Here is a 21,867-nt window from a genome sequence, read left to right as displayed (position 1 = left end):
GACATGAACAGTGATATAGGACAGGCTGCACCAGTTTCAGTACCTGCCTGGGGGTGGGCAAACTGATCAGGTGTGAGCAGTTAGGCAGCTGGATCGTAACCTAAGTAACTGTATGAACTGGGCAAGTGCCCACAGGCATAGGAGGATGAGTGACACGTAGTGGTAGCCTGCACTGCCTACAGTCTGCCTGCAGGTGAGCTGACAGTCATTTGCGTATGTCGATGCACTGTAGGGCAGTATTGGAACAATGCGACGTAGAAAAAATTGAATATTTCTCCACAGATGCTCTCCTATTGTGTTGTAAATAATGGATGCTACTAGCAACTGCCTCATCTTTGACTATTGACCTTTGATTTCATTCTGCTGTTATCTTTGGCAATAAAAGGAACCTAGTTCAGACCTCAGTGGTTACTTCATAGACCACAATGCCCACTACAGAACAGGGGAATGTGAGGCAAAGACAGCGAGAGGAGCTCTAAGCAAAGCAAATTAGATTCTTTGTGATAATGCAGGTTAATTTAAATTATGATGCCTAGAAGGAGGTAGTAAGAATGCTACTGATGCAGGTGTCCCCAAACTGCTGACCATGTTTGGAAGCAGATGATGCTTTTTGTTATTAAAAATAGGCCAGTTAAGTTGAGCAGGCTGTTGGCAATTGACTTCATTGCATTTCATGTTCCAGAGTGAGAACTTAGTGGATAGAAAGTGAATCAATGGGTGAAAGTAGGCGAAAATTCACAGCATACACTAACCATTCCCCTTCTTTGTCAAGCAGTATTTGGAAAAGAAACTCTCTCCAGTGCAGCTACAATTTGTTATAAACAGAAGTGCAAAGGCTGTTGTTAACTGCTCACAGTTCTTCCAAAATCTTTTTGTCATCTGTTGGAGTTATATATTTTTCCAAAGTTGAAGGGGTGGGGGTTGTCATCCCAGTATTATACATATTCCCTTATGCTACATTACCCATTGGATATTGTGCTTGTTAATTATATATCTAAGTGGAAGTTGCACTATATTAACAACATTTTCTGAATGAGTTCTAATTTACAGGTTACATATTTTTTAATCTGTTTTACATGGATGTTACATTGAGTGTTTTCAATAGTGTTAGGACAAATTCCTTTCTTCGATTAGTTCAGCTGAGTTGATGCCCTTTTTGTTTGTTAATTTCATTAAGATACTAATCTTCTAATGAGTAAACAAACAGATTGAGTGCATAAGTTTTGTTTATGAATTTTTTTTTTCTTTTTCGAAGTTAAGTAGACTCTGTTAAATCATTATTTATATTTACTAATTTTAGGAACTTTGTCTTAAAATTAGTTAAAATTTTTTTATAAATGTTAGCTTTGAAATCCAGTTTACAAATGGAAGGCTTTAAACATTTTTAATCATATCTGATGAAAGCTTTCTTTGCCATAACTGTCCATTTTATTTTCAGGGGTGTTTTCGAGAATTTAATTTGATTTTTGATGCAGTGTAGACTAACAGTATCATGAATGCTTACTTGTTGCTGTGTTGCTACATATGAATTTTGACAGAATCGAAGTTTTTCATAACTACAATATATCTAGCAATCACTCTGGATCAGGCCATGAAATTCAGACAATAGTGCATCAGATTATTTAAGAAACCTGGCTCAAGAACGAATTTACTTCGCAAGACTACCAGCAGCAATTGGGATGTGAATGTGGATACTCTACACTCTGCTGCACGCTCTTGTGTATTGTGCTGGCGAATATTGCACTCCTGAGTGGGTAAACGGTTCAGCTTACTGAAGCCATGAAGTTGTCACTGTTACTGGTAGATCTACTTTCATTCGGTGGTTACCTGTTGTAGTTAATATTTCTCCGCAAGATTTAAAGATAGTAGTAGCTAAGACAAACTTCCTGAAGATCACTTCTCATAAGCATTCTCTCTTGTATAATGCTCTAAACGATCAATCAACAACTCATCTGAAATCGTGCAAACCACCCTGTGAAATTGTGCAAACCACCCTGGATTGATTCAAAAAGTATCAGTTATGTCGACATGACTGCCAGGTGGTGACAGCACTGGAACAAATTCACTGTCTTACAATGCTCACCAGGTTCAGGATCCAACAAAGAAGATAAAAGGATTCAAAGTATCATGCCAAAGCTGGTGGAGGCTGAACCACATTAGGGTGGGTAGAGGGAGGTGTGATTACACCTTGAAATGGGGTTTCCATTCATCTGCTGACTCTGAACAATAGAACACATAGTTACTGAGTGCAGTGGTCGTCAGTGGACCCTACACTGACTGACTTGGTACTCTGAACTAATTGTCAAATGTGGACATTTTCATTTGATTGTAGATACTTCTTTGTTCGTGTAAAAAAATATAATAAATAAATAGTTGTTATTGAATGGTATGTGCTGCCCTTGCTTCATGTTCAGATTAAACAATCTAGCAAGCATTATTACCCTAAAGAATTTCATTTAGGAATTGAGCATGAATTAAATTTTCAGTGTCCTTTGTTATTAGGAGCTAGTGATCATGTTTCCTTCAAAACAAAGATGATTTCCTTTCTCATTACAAAATGATAGTAATGGATGAAATATTTCAGGAAGTGAAGAAAACTTTCAGTTGCAGAGTAGATTAAATTCTAAAGTTATGATTAAAGCACTTCATTTGCTTTGTTTCTTTTTTTAAGAAAGAATTACAAGGAAGCAGAAAAGTTCACTGCTCAGTTTTGTTATTATGTATGAATACAATTTCATGTATTAAATTCACAATGAACGTTTTCTAAGAGACGACTATTAAGCAGTTACCATAACATGCCTACAGTGATATGTTTTCATTTATGATACTGAAGGTAAGAAATAATCATTAATACTACCTCACAAGCTAGACTGCAGTTAATGTATTTGTAAGGCAGTTGATTACAGTGTACAATCTTTGGTTTCAGCAAACGAAGAAAAAGTGAAAAAGTTGGAAAGGGTCTTAGACATTTTTCAATGAAGGTATGTGAAAAAGTGCGCAAGAAGGGCACAACGTCCTACAATGAGGTTGCTGATGAGTTGGTTGCTGAATTTACAAATCCAAATTTAGTAATTTCACCAACAGATCAGGTAATTTCATGTTGAATTTGAAAAAATAAGTTTTGTTCTGCAGTTTATTTACAAGACTTGTTTGCAGCCTTAGAAAATACAGTAATAGACAATTTTAGAGGATTTTAATGTTACAATATGCATACAATTATGGAAGTCATTATGTTGTGTTGCTTTTGTTTATATGTTGGAATGATAATCACTTGTAACCTTATTCATTTGGCAAACATACTTTGAAAAAAGAATACCCAATAGCCTGTCACGTAAAACTGTGTTGGCTAGCACAGTTATAACTGTGGATGTTTGGCTATAGCTGTGTGGAGGGCCGTGCGATTTGAGGTGCCTTGTCGCAGATTGCACGGCCCTTCCTGCCTGAGGTTTGAGTCCCTGTTTGGGTGTAGGTGTGTGTGTGTTATTCTTAGCATAAGTTAGTTTAAGTAGTGTGTAAATTTAAGGACCGATGACCTCAGCAGTTTGGTCCCTTAGGAATTCACACATATTTGAACACTTTGGCTATGTATTAATGTAATTTTGTTAACAGAGAAACACACAAAACACAGAGCAAATAATCAATGAAGTTGACCACTTCAATAAGCTATGACTGAAGATAAATGAACACACTTTGAAAGTGCCACATTCACTATCTTGTGCATAAACTAAATTCTGCCATTTTTGCTATGACAATAATCCCCACTGAATGTCGCCTTGAAATTCTCAAGCTTTTTTACTTTGTATAGCTTCACTCTATTATATGCTATGGTGTTATATTTTGAAGAAACTCTGCATTTCTCAACAATACTCTTAGCCCAGAAAAGGGCAGTCAGAACGATCTGCAGCATTATTTAGCAAATTTTGTGCAGCCCATTGTTAAAGTATCCTTAAATTCTATCTTTATAATCTCTGTACATACAGATCACCACACAATTTGTAGTTAATAGTGTGGACTCATTTGGGGTAGGAATTGTGGTATTGTTTTTAATAGGTTGTCAGCAGAACTGACAAATGCCGGTGATGAACCCAAGAAGTAGATGTAGATTTTCAAATCTAAGTTGACAGGCTTCCTTGTGGCACATTCGTTTTAATCTGTACAAGAGTTCCTCACTGTAAATGCTTTTTTCCATTTCTTTGTGTAGCTGAAGAAATTATGTTACACTTGTGTTTGGATTCCACAATATAAATGGATTACGTAGGCAAGGAACCACTGATGTATTAAACTGCCCCCTCAATAAAAATTACAATAATAAATGTCTCTAAAATGAACTTGCTACAATAAATATCTCATTATACACACATCAAAAAAAGTTTTGCAACATTCCGGTTCTCAGAACTCCTGAAGACAGACGTTGACTGTGGATATTGTATCACAGACACAGTCCCTTTTGACTATTCAGAGAGGTCACTAAACCCATCCAAAGATGTAAACAGCCATGCATGAGCAGTGCCTGTTAGACGGAGCTGGTCCGACAGCCAATCAGTTCCAGTCATTCTACCAGGAGGGAGGTACGTGGCTTGTGTTGTTTGTAGTTTGACCACACCTAGATGGCCAATATCGTGGTTCGATCGCATCCGCATTGTTTTTTGTGCCAAGAAGGGCTCTCCACAAGGGAAGTATCCAGGTGTCTCGGAGTGAACCAAAGTGATGTTGTTCGGACATGGAGGAGATACAGAGAGACAGGAACTGCCAATGACATGACTTGCTAAGGCCGCTCGAGGGCTGCTTCTGCAGTGTATGACCGCTACTACAGATTATGGCTTGGAGGAACCCTGACAGCAACGCCACCATTATTTGTAATTCTTTTCATGCAGCCACAGGAAGTCATGTTACAACTCAAACTGTGCGCAGTAGGCTGCATAATGCGCAACTTCATTCCCGATGTCCATGGCGAGGTCCATCTTTGCAACCACAACACCATGCAGCACGGTACAGATGAGCCCAACAACATGCTGAATGGACCGCTCAGGATTGGCATCACGTTCTCTTCACTGATCAGTGTCGCATATGCCTTCAACCAGACAATCTTCGGAGACGTGTTTTAAGGCAACCAGGTCAGGCTCAACACCTTAGGCTCTCAGTCCAGCGAGTGCAGTATGGTGGAAGTTCCCTGACGGTGGCATTATGTGGGACTGATGTACGCCACTGATCGTCACTGAAGGCATTGGAACAGCTGAAAGATACATGAATGCCATCCGCCAACTAATATTGCAACCGTATCAGCAGCTTATTGGCGTGACATTTTCGTCTTCGGGGATGACAGTTCTTGCCCCCATTGTGCAGATCCTGCGAATGACTTCCTTCAAGATAACAACATTGTTCGATTAGCGTGGCAAGCATGTTTTCCAGACATGAACCCTATCGAACATGCCTGGGATAGTTTGAAAAGGGCTGTTTATGGATGAAGTGACCCACCAACCACTCTTGAGGAATCCACACTGAATTGCGTTGAGGAGTGGGACAATCTGGACCAACAGTGCCTTGATGAACTTCTGGATAGTATGCCACAATCAATACAGACGTACATCAATGCAAGAGAACCTGCTACTGGTACCGGTGTGTACGGCAATCTGGACCACCACCTCTGAAGGTCTTGCTGTATGGTGGTACAACATGCAAAGTGTGGTTTTCATTAGCAATAAAAAGGGTGGAAATGATGTTTATGTTGATCTCTCTTCCAATTTTCTGTACAGATTCCAGAACAAAGTTTGTGCAAAACTTTTTTTGACGTGTGTAGTTGAGAGAAGTTTTATTACAAATGAGACAAAATTATAACCAAAACTCATTAAGTACTTACATTGAAGTAATCGTATCAGTGCATGAGCGAATTTTTCTATAAATTTACAGATTATCAGAAGCCAATTTCACACAGATATTTATAAATAACATACTGAATATGTAAATTAAGTCTATTTAGAGCATCATTGTCGTTAATATTGAATGCAATAACTTCGTAGAATCTGTGTTCTGTTATTCTTGACTTCTAAATATCTTTTCATGCTTCAGGAAGTAGTATATGTTCAAGCGTTCAAACTTACATGTTATAGCTGCAACAGCACCCAATGAATACATGTTTTTATCACATTTACTAAATTGCAATAAGAGTTTTTCTTCCAAATTCGTCATTCGAAAACTATAATTGCATGCTAGCTTGGGTACCCGGCTTCATTGAGGGAGTTTATACGAGATTGTGTGGTAGCTGAAATAAAAGGGTTGACTTTGAAGTTTATGAGGTAAAAAAAAAAAAAAAAATTGAAAACATATTCTAACTGTTTGCAATAGTTGTGTGTAAACATTTTTCACTTTATTATCTGGAATATATATATATATATATATATATATATATATATATATATATATATATATATATGTGTGTGTGTGTGTGTGTGTGTGTGTGTGTGTACTTTTTATTTCCTACTTGATAGCAAGCTACGTGTCATTGACAATGAGAGAAGTAAGAGTCTTCGAGATTGATCTCGCAATATTTCAAAGTTTGTCATTGAAATTCATTAAACTGTAGGCTAATTTGATTTGAATTTGCAGTCTCTTAAATTGTAATGGCAGTTCAGTAGGGATCAGTGGTATTCTGCTGCTAAATAGTGTGTGCCACCTGTACTGTTCAGTCGTAAGTTCAGCTTTGATGATGATATTCAATAGCTGTTAAATCATCATCCTTGTTCCACTACATAGTTTTGGTGAGTTGAGATTTCTGTGTAGTATAGTTGGAGATCCAATTTTAAGTCGAAGGCAGTGTAATGTCATTCCTGGTATTTGCAGTGTGTTCACACTTTCTTCAACATTTTCCATCGTGTGAATTGATTTGAATATTCTGTCTTCACTGGGAATTTTCTTATGAATATTAAAGTTGATATCGTCAATAATATTATGTTTAATTAACAAAATTGCCCTTTCAAATAACAAGTCTGAGTTGGTATAGTTGCGAACAATGTTTGGGTAGATTTGGGGAATGAGTTTGTTTTCAGCAGTGACTATGTTGCAGAAATCACTATAGAGTTTAATGAGTCCAGTCATCTGGTCAGTAGTATACGTGTCTTTGCCTATTTGTAAAAGTTTTGAGCAAATTGTGCTGTTGTTTTGTCTTTTTATAGTTAAAGTCTCATTTTCTGTTAGTCGCAGTAGTTGTATGAGTGAACAGAGATGTAATTTTTTTTTTTTTTTTAAAGCATGTATTGGTCTTGTCTGCTGATATTGGAAAATGAGTAAGCTTCTCACATTGCTTCACAGTTTCCTCACAAGTTTTGTAATGTTCTGTCCATGGCTTTGAGTGATTTTTTTTTGTATGTTCCATTGTGCATTTGTCCGAGAAAATAGTTTTAGCTTGCTTTAGAAGTTCACCCTGTCCATATGCTCTTTATACTTTACATACCAGGAGTTGTTCTTCAGCTACATTCAACAATAGTTGTGGGTTGGAATGGGCAGTTTGTCGTTCCACAACTGTGGGTGCAATCCTGGATGATGCAATGCAAGCGGAATGTGTTGTTTAGCAAGTATTTCCATTAGCAAAAGATTTATTATGCCGCATTATGCATCCAAGTATATAATTTTTCCAGTGTTGTCAGTCCGGTCCATGATAACATTTCTTTTTGATTGTCACTTCGTGTTGAGAGCAATGTATTGTAGTAGTTTGTAGCTATTTTCCTTAGTAATTTCGAAGTTTAGCACTCTGATAGTATCATTTCGTGGTGTTTGCATCCCAAGTTGTACTAAGGTCTGGTTGTTCATCCATAAATATTTATCTTCTAAGCGGTTGGGTGTTTCATTGACGATGTTGCCATCGAATTCAGTGGTCAGTAAAGGATGAGATTGTCGGATTTGGTGCAGTTTGTCATCACTCATGCTCTCTTTGAAGGAGTACCATAGCTGTTTTGGATTCGATGGGTTAGATGTTGTTAGAATTATGGTGAGTAAGTGTCTCATTTGTTCAGCTGAGACTGTGAGTGATACTTCTTGTAGTGTTAACACCCAGTGGTTATTATTTTCCAGTAGTCCTAAGTGTTGGCATGCTTCTCTGTAGGTCTGGCATAGATAACTGTCAACAGCTGTGAGCTCTGCGAATCTTATTGGTCCCCGTATTTTGTGTATCAACATCCAGAAATAGAAACATTCGACATAGTGCACCAGTTTTCATGATTGCTGGATGACCTTCTACTGGAATTCCCTGTTTTTGTCATTGAAAGATTTTTTTCTTGTTGTGTTCCATGTATAGTAGGTAGGAACATTGACATATAGTAATATTTTGGTGAATGGATCCATTTGGCACAGTTGGTAAAAAGCTGTTAGTCTTATGTTCTGACATGGTTCACTTGCAATTTTTCTGGCAGTGTCTTTTGTGAAGTAAACCCTCTGTCCATTCCCCAAACGTATTGCTAAAAGTTGCACAGTTAGTTCGTGTCATGTATGGGAAAACCGATAATCCGCCACACTGCTTTGCTATTGTTGATTTATCTTACCATTTGGTACATAAGAGTCTCTTCATTTCTGTTTTGCTTTTTGCTGTTTTTGGCTATTTTAAATAGTGGCATGTCACTGCCTTTGTTCACATACTCACACATATTTGATGAATTTCACTGAATTGCAGTATTCTACATCTTTGTCTCCTCGGAACATTTTGGAAAGTTGTGTTTTATGTCGAACTACCCAATGATTATCTACTTCCAGTTCATCACTGCCTCATGTTCATATTTTTGCTACGAAGTTGCCATTATCGGGTGATTTTCTTTTGTATGGGGAATGGCCATCAACTCTGCTTTTTATGTCATCCAAGAATGGTTTTGGGTATGTTTTTGTACATTTTCCATCACACGGCAAATTGTACTATGGCCCACAAAGTCTGTGAATCACATTTTTCACCATGACGTTGTGCATTTCCGGATCTTCTTGTGGATTGGGAAATTCAGCATGGATGATTTTATCAATATCTGTGGGATGAATTGTGTCATGTAGTCATATGAGATTGTGTGGGTGATGCAGTCCTTGTTTTTACCAATCATTTGTGTACATCCAGCATGTAACAGTTCCAAAGATGTAATTGGATAGGTAAAAAAATACTCACCAAGCAGCAGCAGCAGCAGAACACACACTTAAAGGGTTATTGGAGTCAGTGGTTCCTTTTCAGGCAGAAGGGTTGAAGGGGAAGGAAGAGGAGTTAAGGAAAAGGTTATTAAAGGTCTAGGAAAAGCGGTAGATTTCAGGAAAGTCACCCTGAACCACGGGTCATGGGAGACAAACGGCACTGGATGAGATTTGAAAATCTGAGAGCTTGAAGGTGGAAGACAGGATAATATGCAAGACAGAGATTACTGCTTATATTGTACATGAGGTAATAAGAGTGAAAAGCTAAGTGCATTGTACGTAATGGAGGTGGGAGGGGGGCAGGGGAAAATAGACAGGTAAAAAAGTGAAAGATGTAGAAAACGAAAACAGACTGAAGAAAGGAGTAGTTACTGTGAAGATATGCTGAGACAGAAAAAATTGCTGTAAATTCAGGCCAGATGAGTGGCAAGATCAAGGACACGTTGTAGCACTAGTTTCCACCTGTGAAGTTCTGATAAACTGGTGGCAGGGGAAGAATTCAGATGGTGCTTGCGGTGAAACAGGCACTGAGGTCATGATTGTCCTGTTGTAGAGCATGCTCTGCAACAGGATATTGTGTGTTGCCAGCGTACACCCTCTGCCTATTCCCATTCATCCGAAGTAACTTTGTTGTAGTCATGCTGATGTAAAAGGCCAATCAATGTTCACGTAACAGCTGGTGTATGATGTGTCCTTTCATAGGTGGCTCTCCTTCTGATAGGGTATGTTCTGCCAATTACAGGGCTCTTACAGGTGGTGGTAGGAGTGTGTGTAGGGCAAGTCTTGTAGCAGAGATGGTTGCAGGATTAGGGGCCGTAGGGTAGGGAGATAAATGCAGAAGGAGCATAGGGTCTGACAAGAATATTGGTTAGATTGGGAGGGCGACAAAAACCTATTCTAGGTGTGGTGGGCAAGATTTCTGATCGAATGGATCTCATTTCAGGGCATTATTTTAGGAAGTCAGGGCCATGTTGAAGTAGCTGATTAATACATTCTAGACTAGGATAATACTGAGTGGCCAACAGTGTGCCCCGAAGCTGTTTTTTGGAGGGATCAGCAGTACCAGGATTGGATATGATGGTCCAGGAAATCTGCTTTTGAACTAGGCCGGTGGGGTTATTGTGCACAGTGAAGGGTGAGGTGAGAATGGTGGTGTATTGCTATAAAGAGTGTGCATCCGAACAAATATGTTTGTCTCATATGCCAAGGCTGTATGGGAGGGAACATTTCTCATGGAAAGGATGGCAACTGTCAAAATGTAAGTACTGTTTGTTGGTAGGTTTAATGTGGACAGAAGTGGGTAGCTGGCCCTTCGGTGAGGACGAGATCAAAATCAAGGAAGGATTCGGAATAGGATCATGTGAAATTCAATTGGGAGAAGGTATTCAGAGATTCCACATAATTTAACAGATCAGTCTCACCATGAGTCCATGTGGTAAAGATATCATCCAAGTATCTAAACCAAATCAGGGGCTGAAGACATATGGATCTCAGGAAAGCCCCCTCCAAGTGACCCATGAAAAGTGTGGCAAAGGAAGGAACCATCCTGGTTCCCACGGCTGTACCCGTGATCTGTGTGTCTGCCTCTCAAAGGCGAAGTAGTTGTTGGTAAGTATAAAGTTGATTAAGGTGAGCAGGAAGCATGTCATAGGTTTAGAATTAGGTGAGTGTTGACTGAGGAAATGTTCAGCAGCAGACAGGCAGACCATTTACATGGAAGATGTTGTAGAGGGATGTGGCATCAGTGGTGACAAGCAAGGTGTGTGGTGGGAGTGGGATGGGCCAGGATTTCAGATGATCAGCTGTTTTCATTCCCACCCTCCACTTTCCTTGTTTATACCTAATTCTTTCACCTTTTTGTGCCTTTGTTTTTCAGCAAACCACTCTCATTGACTTTTATTCCTGTCCCTTATGTCACTGCAATTACCAAGCTAAGTAGTTTCCATATTCTTTTAGTACTTTCACATTATCTTTACCCAGTTTAAAAAAAATTTTTAAAAAATTGTCTGTTTTCATTATGTCCCTCAATCCATATTTTTCTTTTTCTCTTTTCCAGTCTCCTTTTTGGTATCATATAGATCGCACACTCATTATTAACCATTGTCTGTTCTCACAGTCTTTCAGATTTTTCCAAATTTCTTTCCTTGCTCCTCTGTTTTTCTATCTTTTCCACCCTCTCCTTATTTATTACTTTCTTTTGTGTAACTCCCATGACTTCTAACTTTCTATACTGTCCACTGTTGCCATGATGAATCCCATCACATATTACATCCGTTCTTTTTGAAAACATGCTTTTGCACTATCAAAACTAAGGTCCCATATTCTGTCTCTTGAAACCTGCTTGTCTGTTGGACAAGGCGTAATATTGAAAGCCCCTTTCTCTGAATGTAATCCTACTCTACACCAGGCTCTTATACAGTTTCAAATACAGCAATCTCTTGCTCTTACCTGGATAACTTGTAATCTATATGCCTCGTCAGCCAATTTCTACTCCACCAGATTTCTCTCCTACAAAATCCTGCAGCCATATGCGCCTCATGTTTCATCCGCCAAGCCAACATCAAATTGCAACAAGATGCCAGACTTCACCTCAAAAAGCTCTCCCGCCTTCTCCTAAACTACCTGTGCAGTGATGTTTCCCTTCCTGTACCTCAGCAGCTCCCTAAACAGCCACACTATCAACCACCACTCATCTCCTACGAACTGAGCTTGGTAAACCTCGTTAAAAGCCCATGGCCTTTATCGCTTCCTCCCAGACCAAGAATAACCCATAATCACAAGAACCAGTCACAACAGTACAGTGTTCTTAATGTCTCACCAAAAGCGTTCTCCCCTCCTTAATTATCTGTATTATCTAAGGGTCTCACTTTCACCCCTAAACCAGCATTTGATCCTGTTGCTTTGTCGAATTACCTACTTTTCTTCACACATAATATCAATTGGAAATATCACTTTGTAACCCAATCCCAAAGTCTTTCCAAGAGCAAACTTGACATTTAACCCTCCCTTGAACAATCCAGGCCACAATCCCAACTTGATCGCCACCAATACCTCAAAATAATTCCTTACAAGCCTTCCAAGAATTCCTCATATGCAGCATTGCTTCACAACCCTTCCCCATGTGCCTACAGCATGACCTGAACTTGTTCTCTGCAGAACTCCAGTCTCTACATTCCCTAAAAGCTGATGACTCCATCATTATCCTCCCAACAGACAAAGGATCTATCTCGTAGTACTTGACCGAAAGGAGTATGTTAGTCAAGGTCTACGCCAGCTGTCTTGACAACTCTACATACTGCGTCTGCCATAAAGATCCCATTCCTGTGATGCAAACTGAGCGGCTGTCCCTCATTAAAACCTCAGGCTCCTCACAAGGACTGACACCTCAATCCATAGAACTTCTTACCCCACCCAAACCAGAAACCCCCACCTTTTACCTTCTTCCTAAGATCCACAAACACAAGCATCCTGGCCATCCTATAGTTGCTGGCTTCAAAGCACTCACCAAATGTATATCTGCCTTAGTCAAACAGCACCTGCAACCCGTAGTACAAACACTCCCCTTGTATATCAAAGATACCAACCATTTCCTAGAACATCTGAAATTCATGCATGCCCCACTCCCACAACACACCTTGCTTGTCACCATTGCTGCCACCTCCCTGTATACCAACATTCTCCATGTACATGATCTGTCTGCTGCTGAACATTTCCTCAGTCAGCACCCACCTGATTCCTAAGAGATCAGGGATATGGCCATGGGAACCAAGATGGCTCCTTCCTATGCCAACCTTTTCATGGGTCGCTTGGAGTGAACTTTCTTGGGATACATCAGTCTTCAGTCCCTGGTTTGGTTTAGATACATTGATGACGTCTTTGCATATGGACTCATGGTGAGACTGATCTGTTAAAATTTCTGGAATCTCTGAATACCATCTCCCAATTAAATTTCACATGGTCCTATTCTGAATCCCATGTCACCTTCCTAGATGTTGTTCCCGTCCTCGCCAAAGGCCAGCTACACACTTCTGTCCACATTAAACCTACCAACAAACAACAATACTTACATTTTGACAAGTGCCATCCCTTCCATGTCGAAGTTCCCTCCCATACTGCCTTGGCATTCGAGGCAAATGTGTTTGTTCAGATGCAGACTCTTTACAGCAATACACCACTATTCTCACCTCAGCCTTCACTCCACATAATTGCCCCAGCAGGCTAGATCAAAAGCAGATTTCCTGAGCCATTACAACCAATCCTGGTCCTGCTGGTCGCTACAAAAAACAACTTTGAAGCACATCACTGGTCACTCAGTATTGTCCTGGTTTGGAATGTATTAAACGGCTGCTTCAACAGGGCCATGACTTCTTAAAATCACACCCGGAAATGAGATCCATTGTATCTGAAATCTTGCCCACCACACCTAGAATAGCTTTTCATCACTCTCCCAATCTCCCCATTATTTTTGTCTGACCCTTTGCTCCTTCTGTACCCATCTTCCCTACCCTATGGTTCCTACCCCCGTTACTGTCCCTGCTGCAAGACTTGCTCTATGTAAGCCCTATAACTGCCAAAACACATACTATCAAAGGGAGAGCCACCTGTGAAACAACGTGTCATATACCAACTGTTACATAGACACTGTTCGGCCTTTAACATGAGCATGACTACCACCAAATTATGAGTCAGATGAATGGGCATAGACAGAGGATGTGTACTGGCAGTAAGAAATATCACATTGTGGAACATGCTCTACAACTTGACAATCGTGACCTCAATGCCTGTTCCACCATGTGCTCCATCTGGGTTCCTTCCCCAGTCACCACTTTCTCAGAACTCCACAAGTGGGAACTAGTGCTACAACATGTCCTTGGTTCTTGCCACTCATCTGGCCTTAATTGACATTATTTTTTTACTCTCAGCATTTCTTCACAGTAACTTCTCCTTTCTTAAGTCCGTTTTGGTTTTCTATATCTTTCATTTTCTTGCCTGTCTATTTTCCCCTGCCCACCTCTATTACATGCAATGCGCTTAGCTTTTCACACTTATTATCTCGTGTACAATATAAGCAGTAATCTCTATCTTGCATATTACCCTGTCTTCCACCTTAAGCTCTCAGATTCTCAAATCTTGTGTAATGCAGGTCCCAACAGTCAGATCTCATCCCGTGTAGTAAGTCTCTCCAGACTCACGGTTCTGGGTTACCTTCCTGAAATCTACCCCTTTTCCTAGACCTCTCCAGTCATTTTCCTTCATCCCTCTTCCTTTCCCTCAAGCCCATCTGCATGAAGGAGGAGCCACTGGCTCTGATCCAATTAAATTATTTTGTCAAAAATTAATTGTTTTCATTGTTATGTAAGTTCCAAAGATGTGGTATTTTGTGATGACTTCAGTAAACATCATTTGTTTTTGTCGGAAAAATCTGGCTAATGTCTTGTGTTGATGCATGGAGACTTGTCCATATCTTAGTTGTTCTTTGATTTGTGGCCACCAAGAGTGGCATGTGAATATTATGATGTCAGGTTGTCCATATTTTCTTATGTGGGTTGTAGCATCTTGAGTATATTTGTGTGTGTGTGTGTGTGTGTGTGTGTGTGTGTGTGTGTGTGTGTGTGTGTGTGTGTGTGTGTGTCGGGGTTCCTGTGTATGATAACAAGATCACCATTGTTCCAATGTTATCAATGTTTTTGTCATTTGGGATTGCATCTCGAAGGTGGATGTATTCTTCTGTGCTTAGTTTCTTCTGCTTCAGTCTTATGTAAAGCATACATTCCACTTCTATTTTTGCATACATATCTACAAGGAATTGTTTTCATAAATGGCGAGTGTTGAGATTGTGATTGTATGATTCGTTATCTCTGATCATTAACTCCTTGTGAGTGACTTTTTTTGTTTGTTTTTGTGCTCGTTTCAGGTTATATTTGTTTTACATTAAAATTATATATGTCTTCTCTGTGCAAAAATATTAATGTATATGGGAGGACATCATGTGAACAGTGTGTCTTTGCAATGCATTGTAGTCCTCCTCTTCTTCGTGTACCATTATCTCACAGTTTTTTTCATTGTCCACAACTATGATGGCGACTTTGTCTACCTTAGGTGCATTAAATTGACATTCGTGTTTTCCATGTCTTGTTTGTTTGGCTCGAGTTAAAACTTCATAGTTATCAGAAATCATTCGGTCTAGTGCAGTTTTGAATATGTGAATCAGGTGATTGTATTTGTGTAAGATCCTCTGTACGTATTGGACTACTACTCCTCTCAGTCCACTGATATTTTGTGCATTGTTGATAGTTATGTTTCTTTATTTCTTACTTAATATACTTTGAGAAATTTTTTGGTCTTCGGTGAGTAGTGGCAGTAATGATCCTGTGTGTGCTAGATCTGTCCTAAAAACACAGTCAATTTCTTCTCTGTTAGTATTGATAGAAGTGACACCGATAGGAGTCATTTGGAAGCAGTCATTGTACACTTTCTTATTTTGAAGTACGTGATTTGATTGTGGTTAGCTGAAAACTCTCATCTCTGAGATGAAGTGACATGCAGACTGCTAATGAGATCACCGCACCTCGGGAGCCAATAATTGTCATCGACAAATTAGTCAGCGACAGACGCTGAATCCAGGCACACTCTTTCTTTGTGGTACATGGATACTCCTTGCCGTTAAACACAAAATGTTTCAATAGTTACTAATTAGTTGTTTAAGCAATGTGTGGAATATTTTCCACACACACACACACACACACACACACACACACACACACACACACACACACACACACACGTATATCTAAAAACAAAGATGATGTGACTTACACAACGAAAGCGCTGGCAGGTTGATAGACACACAAACATAGACACAAAATTCAAGCTTTCGCAACCAACGGTTGCTTCATCAGGAAATATATAATAATATTAATTTACAAACTGAATGTATATCACGAATCTGCTACTCGAAGCACACTTGCACTCAAAGCACTGTAGTTGGAGCTGTGACCATCTGCAGTCTAAGCTCTGTGAATATTTGCTTTCTAAGCTATATGAATTATTAATTTACTAATTTCGAAACCAATAACAGCTTCAATATCCGATTTTAGTAGTCAAAACGTCGATATTTGGGAGTCAAAATAAATGTCTCGGTACCACTAAATTGGACGCCAATCACTTTCAGAGTATTAATTGCTTGTTTGAAGGAATTGCCTGAGAGAAAGAAACTTCTGAGTTCTACAACCGCTTTGGTGTTCATCATTTTTTGAAATGCCGTTGCTGTTAGAACCAAGGAAGTTAAGGCTGTTATTTTTTATTTTCCACACTTCTCGAAGCACACTGGTGTCTAAGCACAGATGGGAAAATCACAAAAATTACATATCTAAAAGTTCATGACATGTTTCGAAACTCACAACAGACCAAGAAAATAAAAGACCAGACAGAATTTGAAGCACCATCCTACAGATGAGAAAAATGAGTGGAATTTTTGGTGAATTTTTGATGTCCTACAACTGCTGGCCTGGAGAAGTTCTAAAGCCACAATGCTGAATGGGGGACAACATCCTACCTGTCAGAACCAGAAGAGGCTGGTCTACTTAGACTTTTTCTCTGAACACTCGAACAAAGGAGACATCACTTGACTCGGACACGTCATGGAACTTGCTGTAGATACCTCGCCTCAGCCTTGTTCAAACCATTCTGTGGATGCTCCTACACCCTGTTACCTACCAAATTGCTGCTGTCAGTGTGGGTGCATTGTGTACCACTTTCTGCAGACGGGCAAATTTTAAAGCTCGGAAAACATACAGCAGTCATTTAGCACTAACAGTTAAACCCTGCAAAAGTGGTCTACAGATCATGAAATAAGGAAACAACTGCCATAGACACTTCCTCAATTACACTGCTCTGCTTGGTCATGTAATGTAAAAATTCCTGTGGAGGTGCTTCCACTGGTGGTAATCAAATTTTTCCTTTCATGAAACAGAATCCTGGTGTTTCTCTACAGAATTTCTTCGCAATGCAGCATTGGCAAATGTTATCCGATTTTCTGATTGTTTGTTATATCTTTTTCATCAGTTAGTAGTGGAATACTCCATTTGTGGAATACTCCACTTGTCCTTGTCCATGCTTCTCATACGATGTTACTTTCATGGGTGGCTTGAGTTCGCAGTCTTTTATTATAAGAGTGTGTTACAGTTCTTGATTCTTCAACCCATTCTTTTTGATGTTCTTCAGTTTCTCTGCTTCTCATGGTGCTCATTCTTGTTCATAGGGAACTTAAAACGTGCTTTGCTCTCTTCCTTAACTGTTCCTTTTGTTTTCACTTCGGAACTGGCAAGATCTCCTACTCTTTGGCATTTAGGTGCTGTCTAAAATATAAATCAGATCAAATTTTTATTAACAAATACACTTCTCACTTTTCACACTTTATTTTCAATTTATAGTCAGTCACCGTATCACATTGACTACTCACACTTCACTGTTTTGTTTGTTTGTTTTTTTCACTCACTGCACTACTTTTTCGGTTTTCCCTTTGTCACTCATAACAAACTGAGGTTCAAACACACGACATGTCTTGTTTTATATACCACTACTGACAGCAAAATCCAGAACATACCAAAAGACTCAAATGGTCCTCAATGTCCCAGAACATTCCATGACATTAGAGTGTGTTTTGGAATGTTCTGTAATGAGTTTGGATGTTTCCGAACATTCTGAAATCTTTCGCAATGTTGCAGAGCATACCATATCACTGTAGAATGCTCTGGAATCTTCTCGAGTGTTCTGGAATGCTCTAGAAAATTCTAGAGGGCGAAACATCCCAGCCCTTATTCTTCAAAAGCATGCCCTTCAGTGAAAAACAGTATCTTTCTTTGTGGATGGAGGCAAGACTGCTACCACACCATTTAACTCCCTGGTTCTTACTGGGACTCATTTCTGAGTTTTAGCGGTATGCACATTGTTCACTTACTTTCAAAATATACACTACTGGCCATTAAAAATGCTACACCACGAATATGACATGCTACAGACGCGAAATTTAACCGACAGGAAGAAGGTGCTGTGAAATGCAAATGATTAGCTTTTCAGAGCATTCATACAAGGTTGGCGCCGGTGGCGACACCTACAACGTGCTGACATGAGGAAAGTTTCCAACTGATTTCTCATACACAAATAGCAGTTGACTGGCATTGCCTGGTGAAACGTTGTTGTGATGCCTCGTGTAAGGAGGAGAAATGCGTTCAATCACTAGTGTTGTGAGAGTCAAATGTCATGCGACTGACTGAGCGAGGCCGAAACTGTATCGTATGCTTTGGTGTATCAGGAAATCTCAATCCTGTTTGAGCATGAGTATCATTTAAGGGTAAATGAAACTCATGCTCAAACAGTATTGAGATTTCCAGATACACTGAAGCATTTGATACAGTTTCGGCCTCGCTCAGTCAGTCACATGACATTTGTCTCACCCTACACTAGTGCAATGGATAAGCGAGAAACTATGAACTAGTTATTGTTCTGCTTAAAATTTGATAATTTTGTGAAACACAGAGGGGCATAGCATTAAATTCCATCATTTTACAAACACTTGCTTTATTTGAAAAGGTTTGCAGTAACAGTTCTCATACACGTATTGATACCATGCGCAAACACGTCTGGTGCTATTAAGTAAAGGTAACATAGAAGAGCAAAAATGCTGTCATTAAAAAAACATAACCTGATCGCAAGTTAGTATTTTATTTGGTTATCAGATACTGTAATGATTTGCCAAGTGGGTTGCAAATGAGAAATCTCGATACTGGTCATGTATTACAATACAAAGTAAATATAATTATCACCTTTTCATGAACTTTAGAACAAGATGGTGACATTCACATGAAACAAGAAAGAAAATTAATTCAGAATGAAAAAAAAAAATCTCATAAAACGACTGTAATTGTTATCGCAAGAATAAATTACATCAGCAAGACCCGTCATAGAGGTAGTACCAGTAGATGTTGTTAGATTGTGGGATGAGCGAAGCCTTGAGAATTTTTCTGAATTGCGGTTATTATGTTTTATTTACGTATTAGTTGGTGTTGTTACACATGACCTGCACCCTAGAAGATATTGCAGTCAGTGTGTCACAGTTACTCAAACACAGCACTGCAGAAGAGCTGCAGGGGGAACAGTTGACACCAACTTGGCTGAGAACTAGGACGAGTACCAGGAGGGAAATAATGAGCAGGCAGGAAATTCTATTGTGTTACCAGACATGGGAATCTATATTGCATACTTGAGCTTTTTATGAATATCTACAATGTTTAAACTGCACCTTGACTGAATCCATGTGAAGCAACTTTAAAATTGGTGTTCTTATGAAGACAGTCAACGCCTAGGTAGGTGCTGTTGGTGTAGTTATGTGCAGCGATGGTTTAGGCACTCACTTTGAGGTATTGTGAGAACAATAGGGAATATCGTCTGGGAACAATAAGGAATATCGTCAGCTGCTGGTTCTTTGTGGCCAAAGAGAGAGCGGTGGGCAGACAATACGTTTGGAAGCAAGATTCATTGTAATGTTCTCTCGTCAGTGTAGAACCGAAATCAAATATGTATTTGGCAAAAAACAGCTGCATTCTCAGGTTTCACCATAACCACAACTTCAGAAATCGCAATTTATTCAGAAGAAACAGCAAAGTATTTGTGACATCAAAGATATAAATTGCACAACTATGCTATTAGGATGATGGTACCGCAGACGACAGGCTTAGTAAGCACAAAAGTCAATGAAGAGAAAAGTTAATGTAAGCTGTTTATTTTTGTCTACTTTATTTTCATTTGTATTATCAAAATGAAGACAGTCAATAAATGGCCTAGGTCTAAATTAGAAGTAATGCTAATGTTTTAGACAAATGTCAGTAAGACGAATTGTAATTTTGATTAGTCAGAATACGTTAAAAATAGATTTTTCTGTAGGTCGTCTTAAGAAAAAGGGGCTTATCTCATATTCAGGGTCATCTTAAATGTCATCTTAAATTGATGTAAATACAGTGTGTATACATGCAAACATAAAATAAACTTAAAAGTGTCTTAGGCCACAGTTTATCATATATATATATATATATATATATATATATATATATATATATATATGTATGCATGTATGTATGGCTCAATAGTTTATTATTGTGCCAGAATGAAATACCATATCATACATAATAGGAAAAGGCACTTGAAAATAGTAGCATATAGTCAATATGCATCATACTGATTTACTTGTATCTTACTGAAACTACAGTATGGTGGCTGCAACAGGAAGCTGTATATATTTCTCAATAAAGTGTCTGGGTGCTTCTCCAGTTTGCCCCCTTAGGAGTTCCTCTGTATGGTTCGATTAAGAGATTTACTTGTGGAAATGTGGGAGAATTTTTAGAAAAAGAAATCATACTTGTATTCACTATGTGGATAATATTACTGCAAAATTGTATAGGGGACAGTGAAATGAAGAGAGAGACAGCTGGAAAAAGTGTGTAAACTACTACATCAAAAGTAGTTGGCCATAAGCGTTAAATGTATTAGCTCACTGAGAACAAGACAGTAAATGCCTTCATGAAAAGTGTTGCGGTGTCTACAGAATCCAATTCATGAATGCAATATATTAGACATAATGGCGACTTCTTGGAGGAAGTCCACATCGAAACTGGTATCAGTGATCATGAGGAACTTGAAAGATTAAATGTAGAACTGGAGCACATGTATAGCAACTACGGCTAAAATTTAAAAGAAGAGTCAGCCATAAACTGGATAGACTGTTGACAGTGGGTGAGATCCTCCATTGTATACAGTCACTGTAAAGAAACAGACCATGCATAGTAGGTACAAAATAAAGCATTGGGCGGAGGGAGGGGGAGAGAGAGAGAGAGAGAGAGAGAGAGAGAGAGAGAGAGAGAGAGATATGCGGAATAAAGTGTGTGTGATAGTTAAGACAGCAGTGTGTGAAGCCTTAAGTGACTACTGTAGCAGAATATTGTTGAGTGATTTCTCATGAAAACCAAAGAAATTCTGGTCATATGTAAAGGCTGTTAGTGGCACCAAAGATAGTGTACAGTCACTCATGGATGAGACAGGAAATGAAACTGAGAATAGCAAAGCAAAGGCAGAAATGCTTCATTCTGCTTTCAAATGCATGAAAACCTAGGAGTGCTGCCCCTATTTAATTCTCATACCACTGAGATACGACAAAAATCATTAAAATTCAGCTAAGCTCCAGGACCCGATAGAACTCTTATCAGATTCTATACCCAATTTATGGATGAGTTAGCCCTTCTGTTAATTGTAATCTATCATAGATGTCTTAAAAAAAAATGTATATCCAGTAGGTCGAAGAAATCACAGGTCACACTTGTCAGCAAGAAAAGTAACAGAAGTGATCCTCTAAATTACCATCCAGTATCTTCGATATCAATTTGTTGTAGACTCTTAGAACATATTCTCAGCTCAAATGTAATGAGGTATCTTGAACAGAAAGACCTCATCCATGCCATCCAATACAGACTTCGAAAACATTAGTCATGTGTAACCCAACTCGCACTCTCTCACATGATGTTACTGAAGTCCGTGGATAAAGGCAGCCAGATAGACACAGTATTTCTCGATTTCTGAAAAGCATTTGTTTTGTAATCACAGCCATCCTTATTATCAAAACTGTGATCATACTGAACGAAATATGTGACAGGATTTAGGATTTCA

At 39.0% G+C, this 21,867-nt stretch overlaps 1 protein-coding gene across 1 annotated transcript in view; it reads left to right on the top strand.

The window, feature by feature from the left end:
* Positions 1–21,867, top strand: part of LOC126335409 (transcription factor Dp-1-like) — a 172,459-nt gene that overhangs the window by 89,586 nt on the left and 61,006 nt on the right. Inside the window, exon 6 of the mRNA XM_049998677.1 lies at positions 2,927–3,089. Coding sequence (XP_049854634.1) covers positions 2,927–3,089 — 163 coding nt within the window. The remainder of the gene's footprint in view (positions 1–2,926; positions 3,090–21,867) is intronic.

This window comes from Schistocerca gregaria, chromosome 2, assembly GCF_023897955.1.
Source record: "Schistocerca gregaria isolate iqSchGreg1 chromosome 2, iqSchGreg1.2, whole genome shotgun sequence".
Classification (NCBI taxonomy): domain Eukaryota; kingdom Metazoa; phylum Arthropoda; class Insecta; order Orthoptera; family Acrididae; genus Schistocerca; species Schistocerca gregaria.
Note: the sequence above shows the minus strand (reverse complement) of the source record. Positions and strands in the feature narration are given on the sequence as shown.